Raw genomic sequence first — 12206 nt, forward strand, 5'->3', positions numbered from 1 at the left:
CCCATTTCTTCACGGGCCCCACTGGAGGTCTCTACGTGGCAGGCATGGGTCCTCTCTGAGCCCACCTTGCTGTTTCCCAGTCAGACCGCTCTTACTTCCAGTTTCTCTCTGACCCGGGCCATCCAGGTGATCAATGTGTGCTCTGACCAGAGGCTGTTGGACAGCCTGCGGGACTGCAACAAGCTGCTGGACATGGTGCAGAAGGGCCTCAGCAAGTACTTGGAGACCAAGAGGAGCGCCTTCCCCAGGTGGGCACCACTGGCCCATGCCCATTGTGTCAGTGCCTGCCCACGAGACTGGGGCCCCAGTGCCCCTCCAGGCTGGGGTGCAGGGGATGTCAGTGGTACTGGGGCAGCTGGGACCCAGTGGCTGCCTGACCCACTCCCTCACCCCTGTTCCCCTGGCAGATTCTATTTCCTGTCTGACGATGAGCTACTCGAGATCTTGTCCCAGACGAAGGACCCCACAGCTGTGCAGCCCCACCTGCGCAAGTGCTTTGAGAACATCGCCCAGGTGGGTAACTGGGCCAAGGGCTCAGGGCCAGGAGCACTGGGGCACCTTCCCAGGGAGCACACCTCTTCTCTCACCTCAAGTCTCTTTAGCAGGAAATGAGGTGGCAAGTGAGATTCCTGGCTCTTAGAGACATACCTGGGGCCTGTGGGAGGAAGGTCAGCTGCAGAGCCCTTGGCTCAGGGTTGGGGGACCCTTGCTCCCAGCTCACCCAGGGGATCCCTGGCCCCTGCCATACACTGAGGTTCTGGCTAGGTTGAGAAACCCATGAGGCCAGAGGCTCCTGACTCTCCTTGCCCTCATCTTCGTCTACGAGGGAGGCCACACAGGCTTGCGCAGGAGGGGGACATGCAGGGCAGGCTTAGTCTCCTTCCCCAAGTGGGCTGTGCCACAGCTGGGGACAAGGCAGTCTCATCTTGCCCACAAGCAGTCAGGGAAGACCCAGCCAAGGTGGAGCTCTCTTCTAAATGTGAGAGCCACCTTCTGAAGGTGGAGGGCACAGGCGGGGTCAGCACTGGGGCTCTGGTGGGCAGGGCTTCTGGGCACACTGAGGGTAACCTCACTCTTAACTGCCCCCTGCCCACAGCTGCTCTTCCAGGAGGACCTGGAGATCACACATATGTACTCGGCAGAGGGTGAGGAGGTGCAGTTGTCCTTCTCCATCTACCCATCCAGCAACGTGGAGGACTGGCTGCGGGAGGTGGAACACAGCATGAAGGCCAGTGTGCGGGACATCATCGAGAGAGCCATCAAGGCCTACCCCACAGTGAGCCATGCCTCCCCTCCCAGCACAGTCTCCCAACCTACTCGTTCTTCCGTTTGCTCCTTTCTCAGTGCCTCTGTGCTCTATCACGGGGGCTGGGCTACCTGTCTACCTCATCCTCAGTCAGCCAGAGTGTCTCTGGGGGCAAAGGGTCCTTGGGGCCCACTCAGGGAGGAATCTGAAAACAACCTCTAAAAAGTGAGACTGGCTCCTAGTGATAATCAGTTGCTATGGTTATGTTTCATGCACTCACTGTGTGCCAGGCCCTGGGATGGGACTTCACCCCCATTACCTCTCTCAGCCCCACAATCAGTGGCTAGCCTGGGTGTTAAGCCTTATCCTACAAAGTAGCCGAGAGATGTTTCCTGCACAAAGGGCATGTGGTTCATAGGTGGCAGTCAGGATTTGAACCCAGGACTGTGTGTTCCCCAGTCCTGGGCTCCCACCTCTCTGCTTCCAGGTCTCCTCTGCAGAGGAAGTAATGACTCTGCCCAGCCCTGAGAGGCCCAGAGCTTAATGGCTTCTCTGCTTTCGAGGTGGAATTAACAACCTGAGACCAGAAGCACAGATGACATTTAAGGGAAAAACAGTGTGCAGGGTCGGGGCTGGCAGCTTCCTGGGTCAGCCTCGTCTGTGTTATCGTCCCAGATACTCAGGACTCAGTGGGTTCTGAACTGGCCTGGCCAGGTGACCATAGCTGGGTGCCAGACCTACTGGACCATGGAGGTGGAAGAGGCTCTGGAGGCCAGCAACCTCAGTACCCAGCTGTTCCCCCAGCTTGCCCGGCAGGTGAGACTCAAGGGGGTCACCATCTGCTCCCCACAAACACCCTACACCCTGGGAGAGCCCAGGCCCTCCAGGAGCTTTGTTGTGTACTGATCCTGGAAGAGGCCTGTGGTTGGAGCCAAAGAGTAGAAAGTTAGACACCCTTGAAATGAGTGTCTCATGACCAGCCACAAGTGGGAGGTATTGGGGCTCTGAGGGGAGCTCTGAGGACAGGCAGATGCCCCTCTCCCGAAGGTCACGGTGGGAGCCTCCTCCTGGAGCCCTCCTGGGCTACCCCGCAGCCTGCGCTCACTCTGTGCACTAGCTCCTCACCACACTCCTTCCTCAAGCTCCTCGCCAGGCCCCACCACCTCACCTGGCCCTTGACACCATAAGCTGCAGGGAGGCAGATGCCATGCATGTGCCTCCGTTTTTATCACTTCCCTGCCAGACTTCCCATGTGACCAGTGCCCTGCCTGCCTTCCCCCTGCCTGGTCACTGCACCCCACCCATCCCAGACCATCAGAAGCCCCCAGAATAGAGGGGTTGTTCCTGGCGGAAGCCCACCCTCTCAACAAGGGAGGGGAAGCCTGCCTGCTGTGTGGCCCTGCCCATTCCTGATGGTGTCCCCTGACTCCTGCAGCTCAGTGACCTGGTGGCACTGGTGCGGGGGAAGCTGTCCCCCATGCAGCGAGCTGTGCTGTCAGCGCTAATCGTCATCGAGGTCCACGCCAAGGATGTGGTGAACAAGCTGATTCAGGAGAACGTGGTCAGTGTGAATGACTTCGAGTGGATCTCACAGCTGAGGTGAGGAGGCAGGTGGTGTGGCCACGTCCAGGGCCAGAGCAGCAGCAGGAGGGGTCAAGGGACGTGGGGAGTCAACTACAATAGGGTGGTCCCAGCCCTCGGGGCCCTGGGGCAAGTTGGGCGCCTAGATGACTTCACTCCCCAAAATAACCGCCTCTCCCCTACCACATACCCTGCACAATGGCCCGTGGTCCACATGGCCTGGGAACCTATCTCCCTGCAAAACCAGGTACTACTGGATGAATAACAACCTGTACACCCGGGCTGTGAATGCCAAGTTCATCTATGGCTACGAGTACCTAGGCAACAGTGGGAGGCTGGTGATCACGCCCCTCACAGACAGGTGAGTGCCCCCCTCCCCACGTACCCTCCCACACTGGGCCCCTCCCTCCAGTTATGACTGGCCCAGGAGTCCAGGGCCCACAAGGCGCAGTCAGTCCATCAAAGGTTAGTAGCTCAGCTTTCGGGTTTAAAACTGGCTCTGCCTGTCATGGGCTGGGCGACCTTGGGCAGGTGGCTCAACGCCCCCTATGCCTCAGTTTCCTCTGCAGCTTCCTCAGGGTGGTTATGAGAGTTTTGTGAGCTGATGTGTAAAGCTCTTAGCACCTGTGTGGTGCTCAGTAAGCATCTAATGGGTGTGGGCTTTACTGATTTTATCAGTCAGATCCTCCTTTCAACACGAGAGAGGAATTGATCTTGAGAGAAACAATGGGCGAGTCCCTTTACAAAGTGAACACTTCTCTTCTAAAGCAATCAGTTGTTTCCTCTGGCTGTCTGTATTTAGTAGCAGCTGGATTTTCAAATTGGGTTTTGAGGAAAGGAAGGGAAGAGTGGCCACAGGTCAGCCATCCTGGCAGGTCCCTGAGCCAAGCCCTGCAGGGCCATGGGGTGGGGGAGCACTGGCCAGGTGGCTGAGGGCTCCAGTCCTGACCCTGGCAGCCAGGGCTGGGCCCGCCTGGGGCCCTGAGAACGGGGAGGAGCAGGAGCTGCCCCTCCACAGGGCCCAAGACGGTGGGGGATGGGGGCTGTCTCTCCTCGTGCCTGTGGGACTCCTGAGGAAGGTGCACGGCCCACACCCATCTCCTCTCACTCCCGCAGGTGCTACCTAACCCTGACTGGGGCCCTGCACCTCAAGTTTGGGGGTGCCCCAGCTGGCCCAGCTGGCACAGGGAAAACTGAGACCACAAAAGACCTGGGCAAGGCCTTGGCCATCCAGACCGTTGTGTTCAACTGCTCCGACCAGCTCGACGTCATGGCCATGGGCAAGTTCTTCAAGGGCCTGGCCAGGTAAGGCTGGGTGTGCAGGTGGCACAGACAGGGCAAGAAGGCTGAGCTCTCCCGGGACACTGCCGAGAGGAGCCTCACGGTTTGGTGGAGGGGAGGGGATGGGATAACAGGAGTCAAAGGCTCGGCCCCTGGCGGCCACTGGGACGGGGTGGTGGGCGGTGGGATTGTGGCTGAGCTGACAGAGAGCTCCACTGAGGGCTTCCTCCCCAGCAGAGTCAGCGGGGGCCCTTGGAGGTGCCAGGGGGCTCTGAACTCATATCCCCCCTCAACATTCTCCCCTCAGTGCTGGGGCCTGGGCCTGCTTCGATGAGTTCAATCGCATCGATATCGAGGTGCTGTCTGTGGTGGCGCAGCAGATCACCACCATCCAGAAGGCGCAGCAACAGCGGGTGAGCCTCCCGGGGGCCACCCCCGTCCACGCCTCCCGCAACTGACCACGTTTTCCCTTCAGCTATACCCGTCCCGCCCATGCCGCCTTGCAGCCCCCCACACTGGTGGGGTGAGAAGCCAGGTGCTCAGGCCTGCCCTAAGCCCAGCCTCTCTCATCTCACAGGGGACTGGGCAGTCCCCCCCACCCCAGAAGAGCTGTCTCTGGGGGACTTCTGAAGCCAGTCGGGGAGCCCCATATCCTTACCCCACTCTGGGTACAGCTCCTAGGCCAAGCTGCAGTAGATGAAGCGGTCCCTCCCCACATCCTGACCGTTACGGAAAGTCCCAGCCATTTGTCCTTCTAGTTTTGTTCAGGGTGGTCAGAGGTCTTCTCCTGGGGATAAGAGCTGGGAGGCTGGCAGGTGTCCCAACCCCAGTAAGGCCCTGGGTCCTAGTAAGGGCTGAGTTTGCCCAGGTCTAAGGAGAATCAGTGTTGGGAAATGGGGGTGGAAGAAGATATGTGAAGGGAAGGGGAGCCGGGACCTGGGAGGCCACGGGTAGCCAGTGGGACCAGAGGTCTTAGGCCAGATCCTGAGAGAGGAGCCAACCCATGGTCAGGGGTCCAGTCCAGGCTGACCGGTTATAGTCAGGACAGGGACATCAAGAGGGGATGAGGGGGAACATCCAGAGGATGCGGCAGGTGAGCCAACCCCTCCCTACCCCTGTAGGTGGACCGCTTCATGTTTGAAGGTGTTGAGATCCCACTTGTGCAGTCCTGCGCTGTGTTTATCACCATGAACCCGGGATACGCTGGTCGCACGGAGCTGCCCGATAACCTGAAGGTGAGTTCGGACCTAGGTTTGTCCAGGAGGCTGCTCAGGGTATTGGGAAACACCAGAGCTGTGGCCTGGGCTCAGAGATGCTAAAGCACTTATGCAAGTACACACAGCTGCTGGACATCAGGGACTGTGCTTCCCCATGGCAGCCCTCCTGCCCAGGGGCCCTGAAGCCCACCCCCAGCCATGGAGAGGAGGGCCCAGGCTTGTCCTCAGGGCTTGGCAGAAGGTAAGGGGCAGGTTCAAGTCAACACAAAGGACTGGTTTCTAACGGGCAGAGGGATCCACTCATAGGGGCGTATAAGCCTCAGCTGTGGTAGGCGCAGTGGAGGGAGGATCCAAGCGTCGGTGGGGGAGGAGGGCAGTGAAGCTTCCTTCAGAGGACCAGACAGTCCAGAGAGCAGGTGGTGCTCCGGGAGGGGAGGTTGGCCTCTCCATTCACACGTACACCATGTGCCCCAGGCACTGTTCCGGCCTGTAGCCATGATGGTTCCAGATTATGCCATGATCGCTGAGATCTCCCTCTACTCCTTTGGCTTCAACGAGGCCAATGTGCTGGCCAAGAAGATCACGACCACCTTCAAGCTATCCTCCGAGCAGCTCAGTTCCCAGGTGAGGTCATGCCCTAACCAGCTTCCAGGGTCTGAGAGCTGCTGCCTTCCCCTAGCAACCCTAGGAGATAGGTATTACATCCCCATTTCTCAGCTGAGGTCACTGAGGTCCTAAGTAGGCAGGAGCCTGGCCAGGCTCATGTGGTGCACAGGGGAGCTGGAACAGGAGCCGGGAACAGATGCCCACCTGGGCCAGTTCAGGTGCAAGCGAGGGTCAGCCAGTAAGAGACCAAGAGCCACACAATCCAAGGCTGGATAGCAAGTGCACCTAGGTCTCGTGGGACCAGAGTGGGACAACCAGCACCCGCTCCACCCGAACCTCCCAACACCAGGGCCTTCCCCTCAGTGAGCTGAGCCCAGGTTCTAGGGCACATGCTGTTGGTATAGGCACCAGCACTGGCAGATGAGCTTTCCTGTTTGGCTCCAGTCTCAGGCAGGCTCCCCCTTTGCAGTGGCAGAGATGAGCCCTAGCTCTGGGCTTACATGCTGCCAGCTTAGTTTCTTTTCTTTTCTTTTTTTTTTGCGGTACGTGGGCCTCTCACTGTTGTGGCCTCTCCCGTTGCGGAGCACAGGCTCCGGACGTGCAGGCTCAGCGGCCATGGCTCACGGGCCTAGCTGCTCCGCGGCATGTGGGATCTTCCTGGACCGGGGCACGAACCCACATCCCCTGCATCGGCAGGCAGACTCTCAACCACTGTGCCACCAGGGAAGCCCCCCAGCTTAGTTTCTTAATGGTTCCAAAAAGGTCCCTGGTGTCACCCTAATGGGCCCTCTTTAGGTGACCTGCTCATGCATGAACACCCATCACTGTGGCTTGGGAGACCATACTGCCTTTGACCAGGTGGGGCCCACCGAAACCCATGGGCTAGAGGAGCATTCTGTTACTGGGAAAAACGGCAGCTGTCCACAGAGTGCACCATAGGTGCCAGCGCTTCCACACACCCTTCTTTCTAACCATCCACTTTCAACAATGTACCCCCTCAATAGAGCAGCTATCCCCACATTGTTCTGGAAATGCAATCAACCCTTCCCAAGTGCTGATGACCCAAAGCCAAGCCCAGTCTCTTCATCCAGCTCCAAGTCCAAGATTTCTGGGAAATGTGCTGGTCTGTGGGTCAGGTCCAGATGTAGCTTCCTGGTCTGGCACCATGAGGCAAAATGATAAGTTTAACTATTTCCAACACACCTGCTATATAATGGAGAGAAACAGAACCAGAGGCAAAAGCGGGGAAAGCCAAGGTAGTACGGCCGAAAGGGTGGGTCTGGAGAGATATGATGAATGTTAGAAGGAAGCTTAAAGGCCATCGAGGCAAGTCTGCTTGTGGCACAGATGGGAAACTCCTTCATCCCCTTTTTGAACAAAACTTGAGTGCCTCCCTGCCCTTGGCGCTGTGCTGGGACCACAGGGATTGAGCCATGACCAAGGCAGACTCCTCACCCTCAGGGGCCAAGAGGCAAGCAGGGGTGCAGGATAGGTAACCTGGTAAGGGGAGTGGGCCACTGGGGCAGTGAAGTAGAGGGCACCACAGGAACCCAAAGTGGGGCACCTGGCCCAGGCTGGGGAATGCATGTGGGTGCGGATGGCCTGCAGGGGAAGTGACACTTCAGCTATGAGCTAGGCGATGAGGCACGGCCAGGTGTCAGGTGGGAGACAGTGTTCCAGACAAAAGACCCGAGAGGGACAATGCTCACCCACCCCTCCTCCTGTATGGTGGTGACAGGATCACTATGACTTCGGGATGAGAGCTGTGAAGACTGTGATCTCAGCTGCCGGGAACCTTAAGCGAGAAAACCCCAGCATGGATGAGGTGAGCTGCATCCAAAGAGGTGTCTGGGGAGTGGGGCTCTAGGGAGGCTCTGGAGCAGCTAGAGGGGTGTCTGACCTGGGCCTCTGCTGCAGGAGCTGATTTGCCTCCGGGCCATCCGAGACGTGAATGTGCCCAAGTTCCTGCAGGAGGACCTCAAGCTCTTCTCTGGGATCGTGTCTGACCTGTTCCCCACCATCAAGGAGGAGGTGACTGACTACGGCAACCTAGATGAGGCCATACGCAAGGCCTGTGAGAAGAACAACCTCAAGGATGTGGATGGTGAGCCCCTGGCCCTACCGTCCTGTGGTGCCAGAGGAGGGCTGGGTCCAGCCACCCCAGGTTGCAGTCCAGCCTCAGGGTCCCTCCCGCCTGGCCAGGCATGCTGCAGGCTGGGGCTCTCTGCCCCTGTCTCCGCTGGGACACTTCAGGTGGTGGGAGTCTAGGGAAAAACTCTCCTTCACTCTCACATCAACACTTCTGACACCAGATGTATGGGGTTTTACCCACGCTCAACAATTCTCGAACACAGCTGTGTTCTACAATTCAATTCAATCCTGACATTAATCAGAGTTAGCATAGACCCCACAGGTTACGGGCTCAGTCCCACAAGACTGCCCCCACTTCAGATACTAGTCACAAGTACTGGGTCCCCAGGTTACCCACAACCTCTGTCCTATTTGGCTACAAATCAGAGGTTCCCATGACCCCGCCCCCCTCTGGCTTGATCATTTGCTAGAACAGCTCAAAGAACTCAGGGAAACACGAACGCTTGCTGATTTATTATATGATAAAGGATGTGATAAAAAGGATACAGATGAACAGCGGGATGAAGAGATACATAGGGCGAGGTCTGTCCCTGTGGAGTGGGGGTGAGTCACCTTCCCAGCCCGTGGATGTGTTTACCAATCCAGAAGTTCTCCAAACCCTTACTTTTGGGATCTTTTTCTGAGGATTCATCATGCAGGCATGGTCACTTATTAACTCCACTTTCAGACCCTCTCCCATCTCCGGAGAATGAGGGTGGGCCTGAAAGTTCCAAGCTTCTTCCGGTGACCAGTCCCCTCCCAGGAGTTCACCACCAAGAGTTGCCTCATTAGAACATAAGATGTTCCTAACACTTGGGAAATTACACAGTTAGGAGTTCTGTGTCAGGAACCAGAGACTAAATATTGGAACTTGAAGGTTCTCCAAGCACCCCTATTTACAAGGGTTTGAGGAGCTATGCATCAGGAACCAGGAACAGAGACGATACAGAGATTGCCTATTATTTCACAGTGGGGAAGCAGGTGCTGCCCTTCCTCCCCGTGGAGGAGCAGTCACAGCTTGGACCACACCCTTGGCCTTGTTACTCCTTGACAGAGGCTCTCCTCTGCCTCATCCTCACCTGCTTGGGGTGGGAATAGGGTTTGATGTCTGGGATGGGGGAAGATGGTGAGCCTATCCACACCCCTGCCCTTCACCGTTCTTCATTAAATATGCGGCCCTAAGCACCCCCCTGGCCTGCTGAGGCCCCAGCAGGCGAGTTGAATGAAGCCTCATACTCTTCTCTCCCTCACGGCCTTGGGGCAGCTTTGCCAGCACCAAATAACTGGATCTTGTCCCTTTGGCAGGGGCCCCCAGACCTGCATCGCTCTCCTGGACCCCTCTTCTTGGGCTAAAGTGATGTGCTCATTCCCTACCTGTGTGGGTCTGGCCTGCCACTGCAGCAGGCAGCTGCCCCTACAGCTCTGGTCTTGGTCAGTCAGAGACCCTGACCGACACTGGATCTTTTATTTATTTATTTATTATTTATTTTTGGCTGCATTAGGTCTTTGTTGCTGCGCGTGGGCTTTCTCTAGTTGTGGTGAGCGGGGGCTACTCTTCTTTCGGGTGTGCGGGCTTCTCATTGCTGTGGCTTCTCTTGTTGCAGAGCATGGGCTCTAGGCACGTGGGCTTCAGTAGTTGTGGCATGCAGGCTCAGTAGTTGTGGCTCACGGGCTCTGGAGCACAGGCTCAGTAGTTGTGGTGCCAGGGCTCGAACCCGTGTCCCCTGCATTGGCAGGCAGATTCTTTTTTTTTTTTTAAGTTATTTTTAGCATTCAGGATTTCTTTCTTTTTTAAATTTATTTATTTATTTTTGGCTGTGTTGGGTCTTCGTTTCTGTGCGAGGACTTTCTCTAGTTGCGGTGAGCAGGGGCCACTCTTCATCGCGGTGCGTGGGCCTCTCAATGTTGCAGCCTCTCTTGTCGCGGAACACAAGCTCCAGACATGCATGCTCAGTAGTTGTGGCTCACAGGCCTAGTTGCTCTGTGGCATGTGGGATCTTCCCAGACCAGGGCTCGAACCCGTGTCCCCTGCATTGGCAGGCAGATTCTCAACCACTGTGCCACCAGGGGAGCCCGGCAGGCGGATTCTTAATCACTGTGCCACTAGGGAAGCCCCTGACCCTGGATCTTGTCCCTGGGATTTTGCCTCATGTTGGCCAGCACTTCCATGGGGCCATGCTCTCAGTAAGCTGGGTGGTAGCTTTGGAGCTGAAGTTGCTTTTGAGGCCTGTGACAGTTCCTCACTGAGCAAGCCTGTGCCAGCTGGACACCCGACCAGTGGATGTTAGGGAGTAATAGTCACAATGTAAATAATGGCTGGCCATTAGCAGAGAATTCCTGCTCTGTGCCAGGCTGTGTGCTCAGGGCTTCACCTGCCTCTACCTATGAGGTAGGTACTACTGCCATCCCCACCATCCCCATTTTACAGATGAGGAAACTGAGGTGCAGGGAGTGAGGTAACCCATCACAGGTCACACAGCAAGCTAGTGTCAGGACCAGGATCTAAGCCCCCACTCTGATCCCTGGGCTCCCTGCCATGTCCTTCCAGGATTCCTGACCAAGTGTATCCAGCTGTATGAGACCACGGTGGTGCGGCACGGCCTCATGCTCGTTGGGCCCACAGGCTCTGGCAAGAGTAACGTAAGTGTTCCCTGTGCTATACAGTAGGTCCCTGTTGGTTATCTATTTTAAATACAGCAGTGTGTACATGTCAGTTCCAAACTCCCAGTTTATCCCTCCCCCCACCCTTTCCCCCTGGCAACCATAAGTTTGTTCTCTATACTCCAGTATAAAATAAAAATTAAAAAAAAAAAAGACTAATATAAGTGGAGCCTAGCTGGGCAGCCCAGTACCCAGACAGTGGACCTGAGGGTAGAGCAGCCTCAACAGGGGTCTTGGCCCCCACTTGTGCCTCCTTGGCCTTTAGAATACCGTCCTGCCCGCCGTGGCCCACAGCCCACTTCAGCCCTTCTCTCCAGCGAGCTTGGAGGCTCACTCTTGGCTGGCCCTTCTCCACAGTGTTACAGAGTCCTGGCAGCTGCCATGACGTCGCTGAAAGGGCAGCCATCCATCAGCGGCGGTGTGTATGAGGCCGTCAACTACTACGTGCTCAACCCCAAGTCCATCACAATGGGCCAGCTGTACGGGGAGTTTGACCTGCTCACCCATGAGTGGTGAGTGGCCCGGGACCCCTCCAGTGACTGCCCTGCTCCCAGACCTTTGCAGGCTATGGGCCGTGGGCCGCCTCCCTCCCTGAGCCAAGTGGAAGGTCGGGAGCTCTGGCTTTGAAGCCCAAATACCTGGGACTCTACCCACCACTGCACTTCCTCACTGAGTGACCCACCTCACCCCCTGGGCCTTTGTCCCTCATCTGCAAAGTGGGGAAAAAAATGACACCATTATTATGGAAGATGGCTGGGACAGTGTAGCACATGCTGAGCTCTCAGTACATGTTGACTTTTGTTAGTACCCACGAGAGGCTGGTGGTCTCTCTTGGGGCCTCTGCTCCTGGGCTGAGATGTGCATTTTAGGGGAAGTGCACCAAACTGGGAGAGATGTCAGCACCTGAGGGTTTTTTCCAGGGCTATTCTGTCTCTCCAGAGAAGTCTCCAGTGTCCTGCTGGGGTGTCTTCTTGGTCCCAGTGTTCAGGAACCCAATGGAGGATGGGCACTGGAGAGGGGCAGTCACCCATCTTTCTGAATGTGGGCCTGTCCAGCTTCCCCCATTTCTGGTAAAGGGCCTCACCCATGCCTACTCCAGGCTCTTGTGTGGTTAGGTGGCGGCCTGGGGATCAGACCAGAAAAATGCCCTCCTACTCACCCCCTTCCCTGGCATTTGATGCCTCTGAAGTCTGAGGCTTCTTGGGTTCTCTGGCAGGGACTAGATATATCTCATGACCCTGCTTTCTCTACGAGGTCATTTACCCCTTCTCCATCTCTGTCCATCTTCCGGGACTGTGTGGACCTCTGTTTCTGTGTTGCCTCCTCCCCCATCTTCCTTTTCTTTCTTTTTTTTCTTAAATTCCAGGACACTATAGTTTTTTTTGTTGTTGTTTGTTTGTTTTTTGTAAATTTATTTATTTTTGGTTGTGTTGGGTCTTCGTTGCAGTGTGCGGGCTTCTCATTGTGGTGGCTTCTCTTGTTGT

General features: G+C 56.5%; 1 protein-coding gene across 1 annotated transcript in view; it reads left to right on the forward strand.

Annotated features, from left to right (window-relative positions):
• DNAH1 (dynein axonemal heavy chain 1) overlaps positions 1 to 12206 on the forward strand; it is a 74233-nt gene that overhangs the window by 32913 nt on the left and 29114 nt on the right. The window contains exons 22-35 of the mRNA XM_067755772.1: positions 127 to 248; positions 408 to 513; positions 1097 to 1276; positions 1922 to 2062; positions 2682 to 2845; positions 3075 to 3188; positions 3944 to 4132; positions 4416 to 4521; positions 5230 to 5343; positions 5800 to 5949; positions 7670 to 7756; positions 7849 to 8035; positions 10610 to 10701; positions 11080 to 11234. Of these exons, the coding sequence (XP_067611873.1) occupies positions 127 to 248; positions 408 to 513; positions 1097 to 1276; positions 1922 to 2062; positions 2682 to 2845; positions 3075 to 3188; positions 3944 to 4132; positions 4416 to 4521; positions 5230 to 5343; positions 5800 to 5949; positions 7670 to 7756; positions 7849 to 8035; positions 10610 to 10701; positions 11080 to 11234 (1907 nt within the window). The remainder of the gene's footprint in view (positions 1 to 126; positions 249 to 407; positions 514 to 1096; positions 1277 to 1921; positions 2063 to 2681; positions 2846 to 3074; positions 3189 to 3943; positions 4133 to 4415; positions 4522 to 5229; positions 5344 to 5799; positions 5950 to 7669; positions 7757 to 7848; positions 8036 to 10609; positions 10702 to 11079; positions 11235 to 12206) is intronic.

Source organism: Pseudorca crassidens, chromosome 10 (assembly GCF_039906515.1).
Source record: "Pseudorca crassidens isolate mPseCra1 chromosome 10, mPseCra1.hap1, whole genome shotgun sequence".
NCBI classification, from domain to species: Eukaryota; Metazoa; Chordata; class Mammalia; order Artiodactyla; family Delphinidae; genus Pseudorca; species Pseudorca crassidens.